The sequence below is a fragment of the Eptatretus burgeri genome, chromosome 9, assembly GCF_056783735.1.
Source record: "Eptatretus burgeri isolate ZD-2024b chromosome 9, Ebu_testis_v1, whole genome shotgun sequence".
NCBI lineage: Eukaryota > Metazoa > Chordata > Myxini > Myxiniformes > Myxinidae > Eptatretus > Eptatretus burgeri.
This window is the reverse complement of record NC_140969.1, coordinates 20512001-20537641: the sequence shown is the minus strand read 5'-3', so window position 1 is coordinate 20537641 and position 25641 is coordinate 20512001. Positions and strand designations below refer to the sequence as shown.

General features: G+C 43.5%; 1 protein-coding gene across 2 annotated transcripts in view; it reads left to right on the top strand.

Moving 5' to 3' along the window:
* The window catches only part of LOC147019666 (semaphorin-3D-like), a 137838-nt gene that overhangs the window by 81718 nt on the left and 30479 nt on the right, over nucleotides 1-25641 (top strand). For both annotated transcript variants that reach the window (XM_085894269.1, XM_085894270.1), the window contains exons 12-16: nucleotides 3294-3516; nucleotides 21396-21475; nucleotides 21985-22026; nucleotides 23441-23598; nucleotides 24112-24176. In XM_085894269.1, the coding sequence (XP_085750395.1) occupies nucleotides 3294-3516; nucleotides 21396-21475; nucleotides 21985-22026; nucleotides 23441-23598; nucleotides 24112-24176 (568 nt within the window). The remainder of the gene's footprint in view (nucleotides 1-3293; nucleotides 3517-21395; nucleotides 21476-21984; nucleotides 22027-23440; nucleotides 23599-24111; nucleotides 24177-25641) is intronic.

Sequence of the window (25641 nt, the reverse complement as noted above, 5' to 3'; positions counted from 1 at the left end):
ATTATCCTCACCTGAACTGAGTGATCGTGGGAATTCACATGTCAATCACACCTCCCCACATAATCTACATACATGCCTACACACAACCCATGACAACCTATAAATTGTTCAGCCACGTAGTCTAAGATTAGGAATAGCTTGACATCATTTAATTCACTCCAAATAAAGATTCTCATGCCATCGGTATGGTTCAAGGGGAGTGACTCAGGCAGAAGTTGCTTCCTCGCGTTTGTCGCAGTGTCATTTATAGGGCAATGGCAAGGTATAGTCAGACTGGAGAGCACACGGAGAGACCTCATTCATGTGGGCCGAGGATTAAAACCCATCATGTGGATCATTATCTTGTCATCCTTGCCAGAAGGAACTGCTTTTCAACAACAAGATCTCTTAAGAATGACCTGCAAAGAACGATAAACCAATAAATTCTGGCCCAGAGAGTTTGGAATAGGCTTAGTGACAGTGGCATGAGGTCAAGAAGACCCCTGCTTTGCATCCCTCTGAACAGCACAATTGACAACTGCACATGCAACAGTTGACACATCACAACTTGAGGGTAAACTGTAGGTGTCATATGTTATTTTCACCAATGGATCTACATTTTATCTAGACTTCAAAGATGCATGTGCAAGAGTCTGGAGACAAGGTGGGGAGCAATTGGATAATTCTGCCGTTCGGCAACATGGTTGGTTTGGTGAGGGCAGCCTGATGATCTGGGCTGACATTCAAGTTGGCCAAAGAACTGATGTTGCTATCATTCGAAGGGGTGCCGTTGTGGTGTCAGAAAAAGGGATGAGATAATTATGCCTGCAGTCATCCCTCTGGTCCAACAGCAGGGTTTCATCTTCATCCTTATAGATGACAATGCATCCACACTGTGTACATTGCCATTGCTGCACTCCAGGGCCACATCGCTTGTGTGGACTAGCTTGGATGATCTCCAGACTTAAATCCAATTGACAAAGTTAGGCCATGATGCTTATGGCCATCAAGTATTGCCAAAGTTGCTTAGTCAACTAATTGTAAGTTGTCCTGGTTGAAGAATGGCAAAAAAAAAGCACACAGCGAGAGCTCCATCATCTGATATGGTCGACGGCAGGACATGTCAAAGCTTGCGTTGGGCTCAGCGATGGTCACGCACATTCTGTTAATGTAAACTTATCTATGATCATTGGCAGACTGGCGTCGTTCCCAATTATGCACTCATTTTAGGCAGCCAAGTTGTTTTCATAGAACAACTCAAAGTTTGCTTCCATTCATATCATATTTGTTTATGGAGTGTATCACCATCATGTGCTGGCCCTGTTAAACCAGAATATGAAGACAAATGAATCTACTATTAAAAAAAAAACCTTACAAGCTTCAAAACTCATTTTGCAAAAGATTTTTTTGTGAGCAGTGTATACAGTACAGTGTTTACAAACAAACTATTACACTATATCATACACAATGTTCATTTATAACTTACCGATACATCGTCTACAATTCAATCATTCCTGAAATGAGAATTGGATCGGTAACTAGAAGTACTGGGGATGAGGGAGTTCAGTGCTAAGATGTTGGCATGGTTGTGCAGGGTTTAGTGCATTGAATGGCCTCCTCCTGCGTTAAACTTCCTTGTGTGGTTTATACAGGATTGTAGAAATATGGCCGATTGATATAAATTATATATTATATAACATATATTATGCACAGGAAAATGCTTGAAGATGACCCATGAAATACCCCGCATGTTCTCCAGGCTGAAGGCATTTATATGGTTTAAGATGGATAGATTCCATAAAGCTGGGGTGCCTAAAGCTCGATGCCCATTTATTCGATTCTCAGAGGATCTCAAGCACAATAAACTTCAATTACAGGCATTCGCTCCGTCCAGCTGAATGTACACGTCTTGTTATGGTTGCCCTTCATAGCGGAAGATGGCCGTTCATATGCAACATGCGAACACCTGGTTGAGTGAATTTGTTTACAGTGGAGGAACTGCTGCCCGACCATATAGCAACCACACTATGACATCACAACAATTGTAATCTGTCGTCAAGGAATATCCACAGAGACAAGCTCTGCATTTAGGCAGTAATTTAGAATTTAGACAGGGGCTTGGTGATACCACGCCTACTCTTTGCAAAATACACCGTGGGATTTTTAACGTCCACCGGCTTATGCTAACAGACAGATCCCCAGCTTAAAGTCCATCCGAGAGAGAGAGAGAGGGAGAGCAGTTTTTCTGGTGCAACGCCCTGCAGTTATAGTCAGGCTGAGAATGGAACCCAGACGAGACAGCTCCGAGGCGAGCTCACACCCTCTGAACTATATTTAGAGCAATGAAGCTACAAAAAGGATAATCGCAGCAATAAGTATATATCAGAGGCATGAAGTGGTGGCAACGAATACAAGTGGATGACAATGCATCAACACTGTGCACATACATATACAATGTATAAATATTTCAATATTAGAACTTGGCATTGAGGCGTGTAAAAGGTTCCGTTCCTTCATGACTGCGTCCAGTGCAGTCGGATTGGAAGTTCCTCAACGTGGTGTATTGTGTACGTTTTATTTCCATAATGAGTATAACAAAGAATAACAGGGAACTTTGATGTAGGAGGAGGAGGCCATTCGGCCGATCACGCCAGCACCACACCAAGACCAGACCAAACAAATCCGTCTCAGGCAACAGACTCAATCTAACGGGGGAAGAAGTGGTGACATATTTGCCAACAAAATAATATCTAAACTGAAGGTATTTTTTAATTATTATTATTATAACTTTTTTTATTCATGCAATGCCCTGCCTGCAAAGCACCAATTTACCGCTTTGAGTAAAGAGTAAAGGTTTTATTGAGATAGCAAACGACATCCGTGTTAGTAAAGAAACATGATCACGAAGGCATGTATTTTCAGATGCGGAATACTGTTTGCATTAGTAGAAATCTGTAGAGCTGTGCCTGAGTGCAATCACAAGGTAGTTCTGCGGGATCTTTAAAGCAAAAAAGCAACATTAAAAAAAAAGATTCAGGAATAAAACAATGTGGCCTTTAATAAAAACCGCTTATTGAAGGACGACATTAGGTAGACGATGGGTTAAAATGTCTCTTTGTGACCTTACATCATTTCGGAACCTTATAGTTTGTTCAGCTTAAATAGATTATAACCATGAAATTTCACACTTTTCTTGGATCAATTTGCACGTATTCCATGACTGTGCTGCAAGTGGATGAGCTGGTGAAACAGCTGTTCTTTGACATAGATTGGCATGTTTATAAACAGCTGGATTTGCTGGCTGTTTCCCGCAGTGTCCCAGTCACTCACTGGACCCCACCTTTCCATCTACGCGCTCTTTGCCACCGGATGTGCTCGCCTTCACAAGAGCGCACCAAGCCGTATGGGCCGTGGTGGCACCCCTAGGTGGACGGCCCATGTATGTACGGCCAAATGGCCCTGGTGCTCTGGTTCAATTGGCTGTGCATCGTGTGGATGCCATGGATGGGACTTACGACGTTGTATTCCTCGGCACAGGTGAGGCTGCCAAATAAATCTTGAACTTTAACTTCGAGTACAACTCCCACCACCCCCCAGCTTTCACCACACTCACCGCACTCCCACCACCCCCCAGCTCCAGCATCCCTCGAGCTGCAACAATTGGTTCTGATTTTAGTTTATTCCACTAACGATGCATCTTTTGTAGAACATGTATTGTAACAAATAACAATGGGTGCATAACACAGAGAATATGCTCTAACCACCACACCACCAGACATACTCTGAGTCTGGGAGGTCGATAGTTCAAACCCCGGCAAAGTTATAAGAAAAAAGTTTAAACTATGTGCTCTGCTTGTTTTCCTGATGCTCAGCATTTAAAATGGATTGAGCATGAACAACGATAGGTTGGCAACCATTGTTCAGGCTTGATGGGCCGAATGGCTCACTCCTGCATTGAAGTTCCTTGTAAAGGAACTCATATTATGATGTTGTTGCAAAAATGAGAATTTTTGTATTTTGCGATGATTGAATGGAATTGTTGATGTAATTATTGTTGTCATGAGAATTTAAATTAAGTACATACCTGATTATTATTGTTTTGTCAAAGAATCGTTGTAATATTTTCAACATTTGGTGAAGCAAATGTAGAGAAATGTGAACGAGGTTGATAATGACAGTAAAATTAGCACATCACTCATCATGGATCAGAAGCCATTATCCTTGTTGGACAATGGTATAGCTGGGTGGCTGCCCAGGCAAGTTTAACTTAAGCCAGATGGATCAGGGGCTTAGGTTAGATCTTAGACAGCTGTGTGATTGGCCCTTGGAAAGCAGGAGCGTGCCTGGGGCACACCCATAAAAGTGCATGGATAGAAGGAGAGTGGGCTATGGCAACAGCAAGAGAGAGCAGAGATATCAAGAGGAGACGTTGGTGAAGTCACATTGCTGGGGCTGCATCACATTGTCCCCTGTTTGGGTGGATTCCCTTTTAGAAATAAAGATACATGAGTCAGCATTGATCAGAGTCTTAGTTTCAGTGAGGACCAATTCAGCTATTTGAAAATCCCATCTCATCTTCAGTTATTTAACCCTTCTCCCCCTCCCCTCTCACCCCACCCTGCATGGTATACTAAATCCTGTGATGAGGCAGTTCTTTTGATGAAAATTTACCTTCTCTTTCCTGGAAGGCAAACCCAACCGAAGGCAATCTCAGGCCATTCCAAAAGCTCACAACAAGTGTGTGTCCACTCTCAGGAGAGCCAGAAAACAACATCTGTCCAACCTCACTTTCAAACTTGTCTCCCTCCTCTAAAACCTGGTGGCTCCTTGTCAAGTCGGTCTCTGGTGTATGCTCCCTTTTCATCCCTTCCATCTCTTCAAAAGGTACCACAGCAGACTCCACTCGTGAGAAGGCCGAATGCCTCAATTCCATGTTTGCTTCCAAACCTTGTGTCTGCAACCACTTACTCTCTCCACCCACCCTCCCCAGTCACAGCCAACTGTTCCTAAACTCTGTCTTTTGCAACTGAGAATCTGGAGAATATTCTGGCAACTTTCAACTCTAAATATGCAATTGGACCAGACGGCATCAGCTCACGCGTCCTAAAAACCTTCTCTGCTGCTCTTACACTTCCTCCATCTCTGCCTTTTTCACTATATCATTTACCTTCGGTCATCTTCTATCTGCTGGGAAATCAGCCAACATCACAGGACTACATAAACAAGGTGTAAAAAGCGATCGCTTGAACTACAGACAGATTAACTTACTTCTAATCATTTGCAAGGTCATGGAATCCATCATCACAGCTGGCATAAAATCATTCCTTTTCAATGACTCATCTCAAATCACCAATTTCTATTTGGATTTAGACCTGGTCACTCTATCTCAGACATGCTGCTTCTACTCTCCCAACAATGGATGAGGACCTCAATGTCAGACATAACATTACATCAGGTCCTCTCTCTTGACATATCTAGAACTTTCAATCGTCTGGCATCCCTCCTTGCTCTCCAAATTCTCTGTTTATGGCATCCAAGGGTAACTCCACTCATGGCTTACTGATTTTTTCTTTGTATACATAGTCGAAGCTCGTGGAAAAGCTAGGCTTCCTCTACTCTCGTAGCCAACATGCGTTTCCCATGGAATCCTTTCACTCCTCTCTTTTTCAACGCTGGAGTGTCCCAAGGCAGTGCTCTGGGCCCAGTCCTATTCCTGATCTTCATCAATGATTTTTCTGACTCTCTGGAAAACCTCTCCCATGAGCTCCCTCATTCTTCAGATAGGCAGGCAGCAGACCCTTCCCTCTCTTCAGACCTTGATAGAATAACAAGCTGGTCAAACACTTGGAATACCTGTATGTCTTCCAATCCTGACAAATCAAAATAAAGACCAATTACTGCACCGTAGTCCAAGAAGGAAGCTAGACAACACACACACACACACACACACACACACACACACACACACACACACACACACACACACACACACACACACACACACACACACACACACACAGACACACACACACACACACACACACACACACACTACTGGTAAGTACTGACAAGAAATTATAACCTTCTTAACATCTCTCACTCACTCTAGCTCTCTCTCTCACTTTCTCTCCCCCTCCTAAAGGACCATCTGGCAAACCCTCCCATCTAACAATCTTGACAATTAAGATTTTGACAATCTTGACAATTGACAATTGACAATTTTGAAAATTTGAATTCTTAACAATCTTGAAGTTCAGTCTCTCAAACGTTTCAATGGGCCTCACTCTCAGCCATGATCTTTTGAGGACAAATTACATTTCTAAGTCGGCTTCCAAAGCCAGTCATTGGCTGGGCATCCTCCATCATCCAGAGTCCTTCCTGGGCACACCTGAACTCTTATCCATCCACAAAGTCTTTGCCACAGTTTGATGGAGTACTGCTCTCCTCTCTGGGCTGGCACTCCTGCCTCACACTTTGCTCAGCTTGATGCCATAGAAACCAAGGCGTTCAAGATAAATGGAAACTCCCATGCTATAGCTGAATCTATGGAGCTATCACTTTCCCATCACAGGCAGTTCAGTGGTCTTTCTGTCTTCTACCACCTCCTTTCTGGTTTTGCACCCTCTGCTCTTTCCGTACTCCCTCCATCCCACCCCTCCCACCTTGCCCCCACACCATGCCCCCCCCCCGAGGTTTCTACCTGGCTCACATGGTGTACCAACAACCCCCTCCTGGAGAAACTCCCAAAATCCAGAATCCCTGCTAGCCTCCACTCATTCGTTCCTCTTTATCCTGCCTGTAGAACATCCACATTCTCTCAATCTCATTCTTCCCCCCAGATCTTTAAGACAGCTGTTCACCACCATCTCTGATCATCCTCCATCTAAAACAATGATCTTTTCCACCCCGTTAACCCTATCACCAATCCAAAAGCCAAGATTTTTCCAAATTACAAGTTTTTCTTTCCTGAGAGTTTGCTTCTGTATCCATCTTGTCCCCCCCATGCACCCCATATCCCTCATTTGTACAAATCTCCCTCTACTCCATTCCTCAACTCTGCTGTTGCTGTGTTTCCCCCTCTCTTTCTACTCTTCCTTTTGTTCTGTTGCATCCTGATCCATTCTGTATTTTAGCTTTCAAGAAGATTTTCTACATAAAAAAATTTCTGTAAACTTTCTCTCCTACATTTCTGCAAGTGTTACATCCTTCCTCCTGGGCAAGGTAAGGACCAACTTTCCACCCAACCTCTCCCGTTCCTCCTTTGCCACTCTTGGCTACTCTGACAATGGACTTGACAAAGGCAATATCTTTCTTGCAGTTGCAAGCGTGTAACATCAATGTCACAGAATATGGCTGTTCACAAAGGCTAACTGGCAAAGACAACAATCTGCTTTATGATTGGACTGCCACTTCGACAGCATCTGCTATTGATTCAGCCTATGAATACTTTTGTAAAAGTCTACTTTCTCGCATGCGCAGGTTTATCCCATCCAATCTGCAGCTATCCTAGAAATACTCTCGGTCAAGGTACACTGAATCCTGGAGCAAGGCTGTTGCGTTGAAGCAGTTTACTTTCACAACATGGAAAGCTAACCTGATTGAGGGCAACTTTAGGTCACTCCGCAAGGATTGGAACAGGTATGTGTCAAAACCAAAAATAATATAATAATATGAAAGCAGAACTCTCAATCTTTGCCTCACTGCTCAAAGCTATGGAAGGGCTTTGTCAAGTCCATCTCTCTGGTATGCTTCTCCAACATCCCATCAATCTCCTCAAGCGGCAACACCTCAGTCTCTGCTCAAGCCAAGGTAAATTGTTTTTGGTCTGTGTTTTCCTCTAAATTTAATGTTTCCAACCCATCCTGCTCTACTGCTCTACAATCTACTGAACTTTGTGTCCTTCTCACACAACATGGTAGAGAAAGGTCTGTCCAGCTTCGACACTGCTTAAGCGACAGGCCAGATTACATAAATATACATGCTTTCAAATCCTAGTATGCTACTCTGACTTCTCTGTGTTCTTCAGACTGTCCTTGTTTGGCCACCTCCTGTCTGCCTGGAAGTCATCAAACCGCTCCCACCATGATTCTTCATTCGTGTGCATCACAAGACTACAGGGTAGCATCATTGTTTGAGGGCATGGCTGTATTGCTGATGCAATTCCCTCTGCTGGTTAGGGCAGGAATTTCGAACTTTGTCATGGTGCTGGCGATAGTTCGCCTACTCTTCGTGAAAGACACCATGGGATCTTTACGTCCACCAACGAATGCTGGCAGAAAGGACACCCGTTTAACACCCATCCAAGGGACGGCACATGCATTGATGAATCACCCTGCCCATGAAACACCAGGAAGACAGTTTATAGCTAGGTCTGGATTCAAACACAGGTGAGACAGCTTAGAGGTGAGTGTGCATACTCTCCCAGTTGAGGCAGGAGTGGCACATGCAGTTTTGGGCCAAGTCTCATTTCTCATATATATCAATGACCTCTCCAATGCTCTGGAAAATCCTCCGTTCATTTTTTCAAAAAACTCCACATTGTGTCACTGCAGTACCTCCATCCCACACACAGGCAGACACCAGCTGTGTCATTCTCTGCTGATCTGGATTCGATTACATGGTGGTCTGTTAAATAGAACATGTCTTTCAAACCCAGCGTGCCTCCCAATCCTTGCAAATCTCACTCAACCTGTTGCTTCAGAAAAATCATCAAATAAACCCACCTATCTATTTCCATGGTCAGCCCCTGGAAGAAGTTCAGTCTCTTGAATAAATCTCTAAGCTTCACGATCAGCCACAACCCATCTCCTGCGCTGACCATACAGCGAAGCTGTGCTGGTACCCTACATCCTGGTAAAATTGCTGCTGGATAGAAGAAAGAAAGATTCTGTGTCAAAGTTCAATATACTTGAGGAACTATAAATTGTAACTGTTGTTATGAGTCCCCTACCAGTTTCACAAGAGGGAACTATAGGTTTGCTCTCAGTCTGTCTGTCTGTCCATCCATCCCACTTGTGGTTTTCCAGACTTTTTTTTCACATAGCCTTCAACATATTAAACTGAAACTTGGTACATGGCTTTATTATGATAAGTTACAGAACGCGTTCGAGTTTCAGGACGTTTCATCGATTTCCCACGGAGTTAGGCCCTTTTTGGACTTAGACCGGTAGGGGACATGGACAGCAAAGCAATTCTCCCTCTTCTTAAATAATGTGAATGTCTCTTGCAAGTACATATTAATCCAAAGTCTGTCATTCCAAGTAAGTCATTGAAAAATCAGAACTACTTACAGCCTACAAGGCCTTTGTCTACAGCTCTATCTAGGGAAAACAGATGTAATGCTTGGGCGCACCCACAAAGGAGAGAGTGCACTGCTCTCCCCTGTGGGCTGGTGCCCCAGCATCACATCTGTCTCTCCTGGATGCTGTGGAATCTTGAGCTCTCAACATAATTGGCATCTCCCACAATGAGGTTGATCTCCCACAATGAGGATGAAGCACAAAGGCTGTTGCTCTGACATCGCAAACAGTTTTTTGATCTCATGTCTTACTATCTCTCTTTCGCTGGTCAAGCCACAACCCATCTCTTCACCATCCCACTGCTCTCTCAGCCCTTTGACGCTCCCCAGAAACTCCAGGATGCATGTGTTTTTCCAATTATACCCTCCTGGTTAAACACCCCAAATCAAGGCTTACTGCTACTTCAACTCTTTTGTCTTTCCTTTCTCCTGTTTGTGGAACCTGCCTTTCCGAGACTGTTCAATATCACTCTTCCTTCCATGGCTTCAATCAGGTGGTGCAGTACCATATAATGTCATCCCTCATCTCTACCCACAATCCTTTCTACACCCATTAACCCTATCTACCCCAACCATCTTACTTGCAGGTTACTACGTTTCCTCTCTCCCTCACTCTCATTCTTTTTACCGTTCACTCATTGTTGTCCCATTGCCCGCACCGTTAGTTTGTTGCCTTTTTACCTTCTGTGAACTCGTTTTCTTCACAAGTTTTGAACTTGTATACAGGTACAAAATATTATATCGTGCATACTCACACATAATGCATGCTCTTTTTTACTCTGCTCTTGTGATTTTATCCCATTTACAGACCTGCAAGAAACTACCTGGTGGTAGTCCAGGTCTTTGTTTCTTGACTGCTTGGTCATTTGGGCAACAGTTGAAGTCAAAACATTGCATTACCAGCCAGCAGCACACTTCTCTGTGTGTAGACAGTGTGGGGACTTGGAAATTGGTCAGTGTACCAGTGCACATTAGCATACTCTTTTAAAGAGATCCCATAGTACCTAATGTTTACAATGAGAGCTTGCAGAAAAGGATACTTCCTTCATACTGTCTGAAGCTTTCTCCAAAAGGACAATGTACTAAAGAGCCTAAGCCTGACCTGCAAACAACTCAGACAGCAGTTTTTAACAGGATCCTATTTCGCCGGTAAAGCCGCTGTCACACCTTGACGTTTTAGCCAGCGTATGGATATGTATCAAAATGTATGTAAAACGCTAGCGTACGCTGAATTATTGGTGTTTTTTTTCCAGTTTTGGGCATATTCATAACGAGTTGGACGTATGCATAACGTATCAGTAACGTACACAGAACGTTTCGATAACATATACATAACTTATACCAACGAATGCTTAGCGTGTTGTCGGCGTTCACAACCTATGCCCAACGATAGTCTAACTTATGCATAGCGCGGCAGCATATCGCCGACGATCACGTGGCGTAGCCTATTAAAAGGCTGCGGCTCGACGATTCAAATCATAACCGCACTAGACATCGAAGTGTCAAGCCGCTGTCACACCTTGACGTTTTAGCCAGCGTATGCCGACGTATGAAAAATTTGCCGAATACGCTGGCACACGTCGAATACGTTATGGGTAAGTTTTGTATACGTGATGAGCACGCTGAAGCACGCTGACATACGTCGTAGTACGCCGAGCACGTCGACAAATTTTAAGCATGCTGAAGATTTTACGACGTATGCCAGCGTATGACGCACACGTTCCGCATACGCTGCTCATAAGTTGTAGGCACGTTACGCGATCATTGACATACGTCGACACACGTTACTTGTAAGTTACTCATAAGTCGAAACACGTCGAGGTAATGTTTAGCGTACCCGAAACTTATTTCTAACCTATGAGTAACATGCTTTGAACCTATGTGTAACGTATCTCCAACGCATATTGACGTATGTATATGTATTTGACGTCTTCCGGACGACCACAGAACTTTCTGAACGTATTACTAACTTACAGCTACCATATAATGGCGTATTGGCAGCGTTTCGGGGAATTAGTATATAAAAATGGGGTTCCCAGGAGGAACCCGTCAGTGTTCTAGACGCCATGGTTTTTTTTTTTCTTCGGCATGACGGTGATGGTGACACTTCCATTTATAGTGCGGTTATGATTTAAATCGTTGAGCGGCAGCCTATTAATTATATTATATTATAACCGCACTAGAAATCGAAGTGTCAACATCACCGTCATGCCGAGGAAAAAATAAAAAAATAAAAAAAAAACAAACCATGGAGTCTGGAACACTGATGCTAAACATTACCTCGATGTGTTTCGACTTATGAGTAAGGCCGATAGACCATGTGGAGGTACTCGCTATTACCTTCAGAAAATGATTTTCGTTGTGCAGATCACCAATCTGAATGAAATTTGACATACTTAAAGAATTTTAGACGCTGAGTCCAAATCCACTTGTTTCCATGTCGAGGATGTGACACAATTGGTCATTTTTGGCAATTAAAGATACACCGAACATTAAAGCACGATTTTGACACAGAAATGAAGAATCAAGGTAAGACTGATATGTACGTCAACGAAAACTCTTGTGAGGTCTTAAAATGATACATTGTGTTTATACAGAGCCCTATTCACTGTTATTAAAGATGTTTATAATTAAAGGTCGTAAACCGAAGCAGTTACATATTTTTACGGGCCGAAAACATCTGGACCGACCAGACAGGCCTTCGAGTTGACCAAGGCAACTTTTTGCTTAAAAGGAAACCACACTGGCTATTAAATGTAGTTACAGCGCCTATTAGACAGTTACATTGGCTATTATGGATTAAATCAAAGACAAAGCGACTGCGCGACTCAGCCTGATGAAAAGTAGAACCGCCACAAGAGGATTACTGTCTTATAACTCCAGTATTCTTGCTCTGAAGCGGATGCTGAACTCGGCTCTTGACTGCTGTTATTACAAAATTCAAGTCCACTATTACATGCTAACCAATCTGTATACTACTTTGTAGATCACCACAGCAAAAGCAGTGTCACACCCGCATTCACAGTTCGTCGTCGGAATCTTCGTCAGTTCTGCTTTCATCATCCATAAGTTCCATTTCTGCACGGGGTCTGTTCATCGTTGGCGCAGTTTTGACACCCGCAGCACTCTGTGCAGGACAGTCCTTTTGACCGGCAAGAACACTGGTTGGTCTCGCATTTCGTCTTCTTGCAATTACATTTCGTCGCCTCTAACAGTTCCTTCAGTGCTGGTGATTTGTTCAGCCAGTGAACAATCAGTGCTCCGTTGCGTTCCACCCATCCGTGAAATGTAGGAGAAGGGGCTTCTATAAACCTCTCAGTCACGCGGTGGTGGATCGTAGACTGATAGTTCACTCTTTTGCAATGCAGCATCAGAGCGTCGCTTGTAGGTGGCAACTTCTGTTCTCCCAGCGACTGGCTGCAGAATAGCTTGTAGCGAGCCTCATCCACACTCTTCATGGTCGGCTGAATGTACATGGCGCAGACGAATTGTTCCAGGTCGTGAATGATATTCTGATCTAGCGTGAATCCTCGACCAATGCTCCCGAAACAGGTGATGAGATGGGGACCCTTCATCATCAAGTCAAATGGCCTTGTTTTGCCCTTACCATGGAATGCAATGGAGGTATCACTTCCCGTGAAATTTTGCAAACCTATCAACGCATCGCAGACAGAACTTTCCAGGGCATTACTCAGCTTCCTCATGTCAACGATGATAATGTCCTTGGGACTTCCAGTGGAGATGGAAATTTCGCACCCGAATCTACTTCAAGTGAGCCAACGCCAACACAAACACATCGGTGTCGAAACTCTCTATGCGCACCGACTCTTCATTCTGTCCCACGTGAGCGGCATGCAGCAGGGGCTTCGTGTCAGCTTCTTCATGGTCACATTCAAGTTCAGGTACTGACAACACAGTCATGACACCATTCGACGCCTTGATTTTCTCACATTTGCCGGCATGACTGACGTACAACAGCATGTCACTCAATTTTAATGGAGAGATGTTTCTCGTCCACGATTCGACGATGAACTCTACCAACGCCTCCTTGTTGGCTCCGCTCAGGAGATAATTGGCCCACTGTTTTGGAAGGGCTTGATCACATCCGTAGATGGTTCGCACCTGAAGATCGCCCGCCCTGCCCGCTCGTCTGGCATGCTCCAGGCACTTTATGCTGATACTTGGGTAAGTATCAAACACCACGTCCAGTCTCGAAGATTGGTTATGTCGTGCTTTGGCCACTACGATGTTCAGCACCATCTCTTCCAGTTTGCCGAAAGTGTTAGGCAGTGAACCAGCTTTTATCGCCTGAATAACGGCCATTCCATCCACAATTGTTGCACCTTGGATAAGCCGAGCATCCACACGGCAATCGGGTCACAGTTTCAGTATATGGTTGCGGAGTTTGGCTTTGTCAGTCTTAGCAATCGAACCATCACCGGATGCCAGCAGGAAAGATATGTTCGCCAGTGGGTATGCGAGTAGATCATGAAGTGTTACATTGCTTTTCTCATGTGTTTTTCTCAAGTGTTACATCTTTTCGAAATCGGACTGAAGAATCGGATCTCACCCGAGAGAAGCCGATCATGAATGAATTGCACGACAGCATTCTCTCCCTTGACATACGCGTTCATCAAGTCCGCGGAAGTGGCTGGCGGTGCGATGACACCTGAACTAATATTGACGAGTTCAAGGTGAGCGCCGGAGAAAGGGTTAATCATTTGAAGTACTGTGTCCATCACTTGTACCACCGCTGCTTCGTTCTTCTTCTTGCTCGACACATCCAAATCCTTTCTCGTTCGGGGCTCGTCGTGGATACCCGCCATGGACTCACATTTTCTTGCGATTTCCACACGTGCTGGTTGGGACAGGATCCACTTCTTCACAGCTGTGCTTTTCTGAGTAACCAATGACGCCAAGACTGGTCTTGCTGTCCCTATTTAAAGTCTGCTCTATGATCTGATCACACGCAACACGACTAAATCCATAACGAGTATGCCGTTGGGCAGTCCATTTGCCGTCCATGAACACTTGATAGGTGTCTGGGTGGGAGTGCTCTCGCCCGGCCATTTCCAGCCAGTAAACGGGTAAGTACCTTGCATAGTTTAGGTGATCATACGCAAAGTACCAGGGCATTGACGCTCTCGTGATCGCAAGGTTTTTTTCGGCCAGTTCGAAGTACGAGTTGCCCATATAAGCTCTAGTGCGAGCTCCACCATTTCCAAGTAGGGCCATGTAATGTCCACACTTTGGTGTTTGTTCAGGTCATCCCTCACCATGAGCGCTTCCGAGTATAGAACATGTAAATTGAGGCGTGAGTCACCCTGCTGTGGACCCTGGCTGGCTTCATCCTCTGTAGTTGACTGTTTCTGTTGTAGAGCTACTGTCTACAACAGCAGCCTGAGCAATGCAACCAATATCAATGTCCTTCATGTACACCACTTCACTCTCAGACATTTTTGGTGGACGATAGAAAATCATGTCTGGGTACCGTTCCTGCAGTCTTTTCTTCAGTCTTGTTGCCTGGTAGTTGGCCTTATCCTGACCTTCGCATACTCTGAGTAGGTCATTGAACATCTCACACAACTTCTTCAAATGTAAAGATTGCTTTCCATCAATGAGTCTTACCTGGATTACTTTATTACAGAAAATGTCAAATGTTGAGTCATCGTTCACTTTCTGAATTTGGAGTTTACTTTCACTCTGTCTCTGGTATGTGTCATTCACATACTCATAATAACATTTATGGTGATAACAAACTTCCAGCGCCACACAGTCTTTATCCTTTATAGTTGTCATTATTCTCACATCACGTTCATCTCTCCTCTGCTCAGCAGTTTCCCTCAGCTTTCCTCCATCCTGTGTTTCTGCCAGGGACAACTGATCACGTTGAGATTTTCCTTTGACACGGATGAATTTGTCTTTTTTCTGGCATATGACACAAATTCTTGGCAGTACACCAGCTGATTTGCCAACCACCCTTTCTTCAGAGGTTCTGAGGGATTTTCTACGTATTTTGTGGTATGAGTGCCCCTCTTCTTCTTGTCCGCCCACCACCTCACTGGTTCAAGCAGAAACTGCAGTAGTGCTGGCTTCTGATTTCCTTTTCCTGGCTTCAGCACGTTTTATATGATCCTTGTTACAAAACGACGCATCGCAGAACCGGTGACAGCCGGCATCCGCAGGAGGATCAGTCATTGGCAGCAGTTTCATCATTTGATCAGCCAGCAAACTATATTTGTTGATAGTTTCACTATCTGCAGCGTCGCACCAAGCCTTCGCACACTCACATACCTTACGCTAGCTCTTATCCATGAATTGCGTCACTTTCTTATCATCCTCCCCGCCCAAGTGTGAAACAACGCATATTTGGTTGTTGAAAGACCAAAAATCACTCGAAATCACTCGACAACCATGGGCGCTACCATCTTGATTTGTTGTTTCCTGGTCGTTTCCTCCGCGATTACAGCACGCCACGCCCACTTCACCGCGGTAATTTCAAATGGTAATAACTGTCGGTGTGTCAACTTGTGCATATGGAAACAAGTAGGAATTTCAATGGTGTGTTCTCATGAATGCACAGGGTGAATTTCGTTTAGATTGGTGATCTGCACAACAAAACTGAACGAACCGACCCACCTCCACATGACCTACTAAGTCACATTTGCTCTACGGTGAGGATACGGTGGCCGTACGCTATCTGAATTGACAGAAATGTACGGCGGCCGCAGAGTTTCTGCGGTGGCCTCAGGGTGGCCCTACGCCGTTTGGCTATATTTTACAGGCCGTAGGGGTCGCCGTGGAATTATAGCGCGGAGTTATAACTTTTTTTCATTTCTACGTTCGCCGTAGCAATTCAACAAGCTGAAACAAAAGAACTGGTAAAAAAAAACCCACTCGTTACCGTCCGTCTGGACGCACGTTCGCCTTAGGGCCCCCCTGCGGTCCCCCTGCGGTCGCCTTGCGTCTGCCTTGAAAATTCTATGGCCGCCAAAGGAAAGCCCTAAGGTCACTGTGCGACATCAAATCAAAGACCGTACGGCACCTCCACGTTTTCAGTGTCCACAATTTATAAATACCCCGTGCGGCTCCCCGAAAAATAAAAACATATGTGACTGTTACATTGTGTGACCATGGAAATACTGCGGCCGACCTACAATTGCTAGTGGCCGTAGATTTTGTAGACCCTACGGCCACCGTGCCAAATGTGACTTAGGCCTGACTTACAAGTAACGTGTGTCGACGTGTGTCAACGATCGCGTAACGTGCCTACAACTTATGGCCAGTGTATGCGGAACGTGTGAGTCATACGCTGGCATACGTCGAAAATTTTTGAGGATGTTAAAATTTGTCGACGAGCTCGGCATACTACGACGTATGCCAGCGTGCTCTTAACATATACAAAACTTACCCATAACGTATTCGACGTGTGCCAGCATTTTGGACAAATTTTTCATACGTCGGCATACGCTGGCTAAAACGTCAAGGTGTGACAGCGGTTTAAGCAACCCTCGATTCGACACCAAAGGTATTTGGTGCTTTTGATCACTTCGCTAAAATCTAAACTTTGAATAACCATCACCAGCTTTTTTGTCACATTTACAGGCATTTTCAAATTAACGTGGTGTCAAGATGTGAAAATGTTTGGAATGTAAAGATTCATGGTGTTTCTTTAGAGATACCATAAAAAAAACCCTTCAATCAAAGTCCAATATATTTAAATGACACTTAAAAAAAATGTACTGATGACAACTATCAACACCTGCTACTCTGACATCTTCATTTTACCTGAAGGTGCTACTTCCACAGGTGTAATTGATTTTTTTTACCTCCACCACCAAAGGTGCATGGAGGTTATGTTTTCACCCATGTCTGACTGTTTGGCGGTGAGCAGGATATCTCAAAATTCGGATGAAACTTGGTGGACAGGTGAGGGTGTGTCAAAGCCAAATTGATTAGATTTTGGTGAAGATCCAGATTCGAGAACTTAAATTTTTTTAAAGTAATTCTTCACCATTAAGAGATGGAGCCAAACACAATATATATATATATATATATATATATATATATATATATATATATATATATATATATATATATATATATATATATATATATATATATATATATATATATATATATATATATATGTGTGTCACATCTCAAAAGGTTTTGGACGAATGACAAAACTAGGTGGAGAAGTTGGGTAGGTGACAAGAACAAGGCGATTAGATTTTGGTTAAAGATGCAGATACGGCCTATCAGTGGGATACAAAGCGTAAACTGGTCAGTTTGGCAGAGGTATGCGCTCTACCGAGTGCCGTTCTAGTTTCAACTGCTGTGCTTTTGACAAAATATTACATTACTCATTCTTTATCAGGGTTCACAGGACAGTTTGGACGTGGCATATCACCCCTTTGAGCCATCTCGTCTGATCTTGATTCCCACCCTCAACATAAGGGGTTGCATCAAATTCCAAGCGTTGTTACTTGGCTGCACGTGGATGGGTTTAAGAGTCGAGGAGTAGCAGCTGAAATCCGAATCCTATCCAGCCAGGTTCCTCCTGATGACTATATCTTTGCTCTTTGCTTGTTCAGTTTCCTTCTAATGACTCCGGTGGAACATTTGGTCTTTCCCTTGATTCAAAGAGAATTGCACCAAAGAGTTCACCATCCTTTGAACGAGGTATTAAGCTAGCTAACGGGTCTGCTAGCATTCACCTGTAGATGCTAAGGATTCAATGGTATCTATTAAAAAAGGATCAGCTATAGTGTGCTGGTACCCTAAATCCTGGTAATAATTACACATTCGCTAGGTACTTCATCAAAGCTCATTATACTCTCGAAATTAATATTGAAACTAGTGTTATAATATATGTGAATGGCTCCCACAAGTACGAATTGATGCAAAGCAAGTGTCATCCGATATTTATAGCCGGTACAGAAATGTGATCCCATGTGCACTTAAAAGTAAAAGCATCACAGCGCAGTCTCAGGGAGCACTGAAACAAAGCAACAGACTCTAAATGTACATTAATAGTGAAACGTGTTTGTGAATTAAGGAAGACGAGAACCTGAATATTTAAGAAAATATTAAATTGCCTTAGTATAAGCACAATAAACTTGTCGCAGCCGTGTCAACATCCATTTTTTTCTGATACAATGTTTAAAAACTAGAACAGCACTCGGTAGAACGCATACCTCCATCAGGCTGAACAGTTTACATTTTGTATCCACTGATATAGGGCGGATCTGCAAAATCTAATCAGCTTGTTCTCGTCACCTATGCAACTCATCCACCATGTTTCATCCAAATTCGTCCATAGCGTTTTGACATATCATGCTACATATCGTTTTTTGGCCCTACCACTCAATGGTGAAGAATCACTTTAAAAAAATCTCGTATCCAGATCCAGATACTGATCTTTACCAAAATCGAATCAATTCATCCTCATCACACACGCAACCTGTCCACCAAGTTTCGTCCGAATCGGTCAATAACTTAGAGATATCGTGCTCATAGACAGACACGGATAGACAAATAGGAGTGAATGCACAATCTGCGTCCACCTTCGGTGGTGGAGATAACAATGCTTTGAAGGAAGAAGTAACATCCAGGCTTCAAAAGTGTAATACCTGAAATTTTACCACGAGATTAATTGCCTGGCCGAATAAAGGATGAATTGAGCATAACATTCACTGTTTGGCTGAATAAAGGATTGTAGAATGAGCGGACAACTGACGAAAGAAGCAAATAAACCGAATGAAAAAGTACAACTGATGCAGGACTGTAAAATTGTACAAGAGTCCACAGAATGTTTTCACAGCTGTGGTGGAGACGTTGCGATTGGGGTAGTTCTGTTGTTTAAAAGAGGAAAGTTCTGCCAGCTCACGTCAAGCGGACAATTGTCCTGCATGGCATGAGCTGTTTTTCTCAAAAGGATAAATACTCCTGCAGGCACGAGTGATATTACAAGGTCCTTGGTGTTGCCACAACCAAGGCAATGCAATGATGTCTGCCACCTACAAACAGTTTAGGGAGGACATGAGCTGGACACTTCAGGATGATTATTTAATAGGTTCTGCCTACTATATGAGCTAATGAGCTCCACCGGGACCGAAACATCAATGTTTTGATGTTATTAGGTAATGCAGTTGCCTATTACCACTGCTGCTGATGCCTTGCATTGGTGGATTGAGCGTAAGTTTCACTGCTTGGCTGAGTGGTTGGTGGGCAGCTGACATAATGTGTTCATCCAGCAGGGATTTGGACCATAAATTATGTTGTGATAGAAATAATGTCCCTTAGAAATGTTTTCTGATGACTTAAATTATTTGAAAAGTTAAGAAGAACAAAGTGTGGACTCAGCTGGGTGGGTGAGCTTGAGCCAGAAGTGGAATAATGCAAGTTGGATGGAGCAGGTCGAGCTACTTTTGCTGCGAGCTACTTTTTGTAGAACTTGCTTTGTCTGTACACCTCCTAGTCTTAATCCCACTTTTTCAACAAAATGTGCTCATGTGCACTATATAATGTCAGCATTGCTGCCACCGACAGGCTGCGAATGGCTAAACTGCTGCCGGCTGGATTGCTCTCCCGTTTCTGTCAATGAAAGCTTTGTTTTCAAGGTCATGTTCAAGTGTGAAGTTAGGGGACTCCTGACAAGTGATGCATAACTCTCCACTTTTATATAATGCACAGAGCTTCATCTGAAAACAATTTCTTAAATAAGACCTCATTAGTTCATGTGTACAATTATCAAATTTACAAGCTCGGGTAACTTGGTGAAGTCATATTTCTGTGTACACTTCATATCCCTATAGTTATGAACGCTTTTGTTGTATTGCACGTCTGTGCGACACAAGATTCATTTTAAGTTAACAGTTGGAGAATATACAAAAGATTTCTGACTGAAAACTTGTCTGACATGCAATTTTTTCTTTATGTCTCAAACTACTTCTTTCTGATGACACGGTCTTTACCCGCGCCACCGAAGGTGGATGGAGGTTATGATTTCACCCCTGTCTGTCTGTTTGTTTGTATGTCTGTGAGTAGGAATCTTAAAAAGTTATGCACAGATTTGGACGAAACTTGGTGGACAGGTTGCGCGTGTGACGAGGACGAATTGATTCAATTTTGGTGAAGATCCAGATGCAGATCCAAGAACTTTTCTGAGTGATTCTTCACCATTGAGAGATAGAGCCAAGTATGATATATAGCATGCATGGTATTTGAGAAGGTTATGGATGGATTCGGACAAAACTTGGTGGATGAGTCAGTTGCGAGATTAGAACAAGATGATTCGATTTTGGTAAAGGTCCGATTCCAGTCGACCAGTTGGGATACAAAACATAAACTGTTCAGCCTGGCAGAGGTATGTGCTCTACCGAGTGCCATTCGAGTCTTCTTCATTTGTATACAGCACAAGGCTGCGGGGTAGCGTCTTGGCATAGACCTATCTTTTTTAAATAGGCCTTTTTAAAATACCATGCATGCTATATATCATACTTGGCCCTATCTCTCATTGGTGAAGAATCACTCAGAAAAGTTCTTGGATCTGCATCTGGATCTTCACCAAAATTGAACCGATTCGTCCTTGTCACACACGCAACCTGTCCACCAAGTTTCGTCCGAATCTTGGCATAGAGTGCGGCTGTGCCAGTGAGGGTGAGGGTTAGGGCAGGAATTTGGAATTTGTTCATGAAACTGGCGACAGCTCACCTACTCTTCGTGAAGGACACCGTGGGATCTTTAACGTCCATCAAGTAATGCCGACTGATGTAACAACCAGTTTAACATCCATCGTAAGGACGGCATCGATGAATCACCCTGCCTGTGAAACACCGGTATGACAGTTTATAGCTGGGTCGGGATTCAAACCCAGGCTGGATGGTTTAGACGTGAGTGATGACGTGATGCCAGTAGCTCAGTTGCTTCCATAAATAAATCGTTGCAATCATTATGTTAACCCTCATGCTTTTCTAATATAGTTTGTGCTGTGTTGAAGCTGCAAGTTTACAGCAACATTTTCATTGGTTAATGCACTGGGTTTGGTGGTAAAGTTTTGTGTGAGTTTCCAAGTGCACGTGTGATGTGGTCGCGGTTTGCCTTCGGCAAACAGATACCGGCATGGTGCTGAAGGTGGTCACCTTGATGGGAAGTGGAGAGCAACTTTTCCTGGAAGAGCTACAAGTTTTCAAGGTTGAGCATGACAACCACATCATCGTAACCTCTAAACCAAATATTACTTCAATATTCAGCACAGAAACCCAACACCATAACTTACCCCACAAATTCTGCCACTAATGAGCTACTAAACTCTCAGTCCAATATACGGAGTGAAGATACATTCAAACAAACAGTACGTTAAGCCCCTCCCTTGTGAGCTGCAACCAGACAGTGAGCCAGGCAATGCCTAAGACATACCACAGCACTGATTTGTAGCCTGAGAAAACATTCTCCGCACGTAGGGCAGAGGTTGTATTTCCTCGATTTACCAAGCTTCGATTTGCAATAATAACCGACAGGAAACGTTGCATTAGACTCGCCAAAAGCTTGGGTTGAATGAAGCATATCGACTTGTGAATTGTTTTGCTTTTGTAATTCTTGGGCACTGCCTTCAATAGCTTTGTCTTTCTCGTATTACAAAACGTTCGGAGCAACGTAATCCCCAGAATCAAAATAACCAATGTGCTCTTTTCCATTTTCAGGAACCTTCTGCAGTGCTGTCCATGGAAATATCACACAAATGGGTGAGGCTCGACGATGTCCTGCATACATAAAAGAGCAATGAATTGCAAATGTGAGACATAGTCAGATACTTGTTGATGGGTTTGATGATGAAAGCAGGCCAGGATCAGCATTTGTGGCTCGAGAGAGGTCTTTAGAAAAGATTTTCATATCGATGTGATGGGAAAAACAGGTTGAAAGTCCGCCAATGACAGAAACCATTTGAGTAAAAGGCACCATGTTCCGAGAGCCGAGGACAAAGGGTTCCGACAGGCCACACCAAAGGCCTAGCTTAGTCCAACAGCCACATCGGACATTTTGAGCACAAATATCTTTTCCTTCTATTTATTCAAGGAGAGTAATGCTTCACCTTTGCCCTGCTGCTTAAGAGGGCATGTTCCAGCTGCCCATGCATCTCGAACCTTCACCTCAATAGCCACTGGTCAAGGCGGTGATGACATAGCGTGACACGGAGATGGGTGCAATATCCCTGATCTCCAAGCTGCATCTATTGACCCAGCTTTACCCATAGCCTGTTGAAAGATAAGTGAATGGGAGTTTATGAAAGCCTGGAAATCCTCCTCAACTTGGCCCCTGATGTGACGGCACTGATGAAACAAGGTCAAAACTGGTACCGGTACCTCAAATATAATTAGGCAACTGAATTTATCCAAGTAGGCTCCAGTAGGCAATACAACTGGGAGATGTAGGCACGGCTGCCTCAGCGCATGGTCTGTTCATTCCTGAGATCCTTTCTCAACAAGTTGTCTGTGATCTTATCAATGAACTGGGCCTTAGCCATCCTTGAACACATGCTTCTCAAATGAGTCTTTTCCTGCTCAACTGCACAGTGAGGAGTGTCCATGAAATGAGGGAAGGGAAAAGGAATGAGGAAGTTGGTGGGGGAGAGGAGGGGAGGCAATGATGATGATGATGCTGGTGGAGGATGTGGGGGATGGGGGTACACTTTGGTTGCTAGATTTGCTCGAAGGGATTAATTACTAAAATATGACAGCAGTGTGCAGATCTTTAGTGTAATGGAAACGAGCTCTTTTCCTGAAAATCAAAAGCAGATTTACTCTCCTTTTAATATCATACCCATCACAAAGTGACTTCCCAAGCCAAGATTATTTAAAAAAAGGTTTGAATTCCTGAGATGAAGCATGCAACCCACCCTGATTGCCCGCTTGCTCTTTATGCAATGACGATGTGAAAGAGCGTTTCATTCTCTTCAATCTGTGCTGTATCTCGTGATTGAACCCAGGCTCGAGAGATGTAAATTCTCATAGAACATTGCCCTTCCAATGCCCTGCTTTCCTTGCTCGCCTTCTGTATCAACAATGTGCCTTCACCTTTGTCCATCCATACAAACTGTGCAATTCCCATGCTCTCTCTTCGTTTTAACCTTCTCCACCCTTCCGCACCTATGTGGCATAGAGCCAGCTGTATGTGGGTGGTCAGACTGGTCTGGTCCAGCTCACCCTGCAACGTTGCAGCTCCTACGGACAGACCTGCACTGACTGCTGTCTAGCTCGGGACCCTTACTGTGCTTGGAACGGTGCTTCATGCATCCATCTTTTCCCATCATCTCAAAGGTAGTCGATGTGTCATGAACGGTGATGCAAAGATGCTGTGGCAATGAGTGTGCGAGATGGGTAAAAAGATGCAAAAGAGATATTGGGTGACTTTTATTTATCTTGTGTGCTTACAGGGTAAGGGAGGTAAATTGGAGGTAAAAGGGAGGTAAAAAAAACAAAAAAAACAGTGTAGGCATGGGGAAAAGAGGTTGTGAAGAGAGAAGTATACGAGTAAAGGGAGATGAAGGGTTAAGGGGAATGTATGCGGTATATGGTGAAGGGGTGCGGTTGAAATTCTAACTGGTAAAACAATTCACCTACCCACACAATAAACAACACTAATGTGGTTAAGGTACAGATGTGCCTTTATAAAAAAAAGATAGATAACCCAAGGATGAGGGTGAGGCAAGGATAAGGGAAACCTAACGATGGGGGTGATGAGAGATATTGGCACAAGGATCAGTGTTGGGATTGATCAGGTAACAAGTGTCTGTGAAAGGCATCAATGTTCTTATCTGAATTTCACAACAGGAGGTCATGGAAGCAAGATGTACAAAACGGAGATCCCAAGGCTCAGTGCTGGGACCTGAATGAGAGTAAGTCTTAACTATTCAAATATTAGTCTTGATGTAGGAACATGACTACGCACATACGGGCTGCCTAGATATCCGATATAATCAGCAGAGATGAGTTGGAATGGAGGTGCACAGTAGGCAAAAGGTCTGAGTTTTTGGTATGTTTGTGACTGCTCATGGGAATAGGCTTAAGGGTGGTTGGGGTGGGAAGGGGGGAGGGAAGGGTGGGAGAGGGGTTTCCCCAGAAGTATATGTCATACACATCGTTTGCTTCCAACCCTCCTAATACTTTCTGAAAATGCTATGTCGTTTAAATTGGGAGTTTTGTGGAAAGACAATACAAAGCGAGACGTGTTGGGGGTTAGTAGTTGGTTAAGACAAAAGCATTTTGAAATTAAATTACATCTCAAATAATCACTCGACATGCTGCAATGCCACTATTTCAGTGGGTGGCATGTTGTGCTCTAATTCTGACGCGTCCTCCGTCATATTCCCTACTTTGAACTCTTCCACTACTTTCTGAAATTTCACTAAAGTCACTCGGCAGTGTCATTCTTTCCCTTAACATTGTGAGTACCTTGAAAATGTGGTGCATTATTGGAAATCAAAACGAGGTTTAGCAGAGTGATCCCATTGTTACATGGTATAACAGCCAAGGACACGATAAAAATGAGTTAGTTTCCATAAAGTAATTAATTTGTGAGCATTTCAAATAAGTTTGTGATTTGCATGTCACTAAACAGTGGGTGAAAGCTCATCTGGTAACTTAATGGAAGCCTTTTCCTTTGAGCAAAGTCAAGTTTGTATCATTCAAAATAACTTTGCACTTCAACTCTAATGTCTGACGTTTCATATTTTGATGTGCTGTCCAGCTGTCCTTATCACACATTTAATATCTCTGTCAATGTGATATTTCTTCCTGAGAAGTTTTTCATTCACTTCACTGTCATTCACATGTTTCAGGCTGATGAGCAAACAGGGAAGCGAGAATGCAACTCAGTGGGGCGCAAACTTCCGCCAGGCTGAATGAACAGTTTACATTTTGCATCTCACTGATGGGTCAGATCTGAATCCTGACCTGAGCTAAAATATAATAGGTTTGTTCTCGTCACTGACCCAACTCATCGACCTAATTTTGTCATAGCTCGTCCGCAACATTTTGAAATACCGGTATCATGCTAAATATCGTTTTTGGCCTCATCTTTCATTGGTGAAGAATTCTCGGATCTGCATCTCGATCTTCACCAAAATGGAATCAATTTGTCCTTGTCACACATGCAACCTATCCACCAACATTTCGTCCGAATCCGTTCTTAACTCTTGGAGATTTCCTACTTACAGCCGAACAGACAAAAATACAGAGGTGAAAACATAACCTCCGTCCACCTTCGGCGGTGGAGTTAACAATGCACCACCTCATTTATTTTATATACTGCTATTATGCAGGACACTACTGTATTGTGAAGATGAATTCAGAAGTTGATAA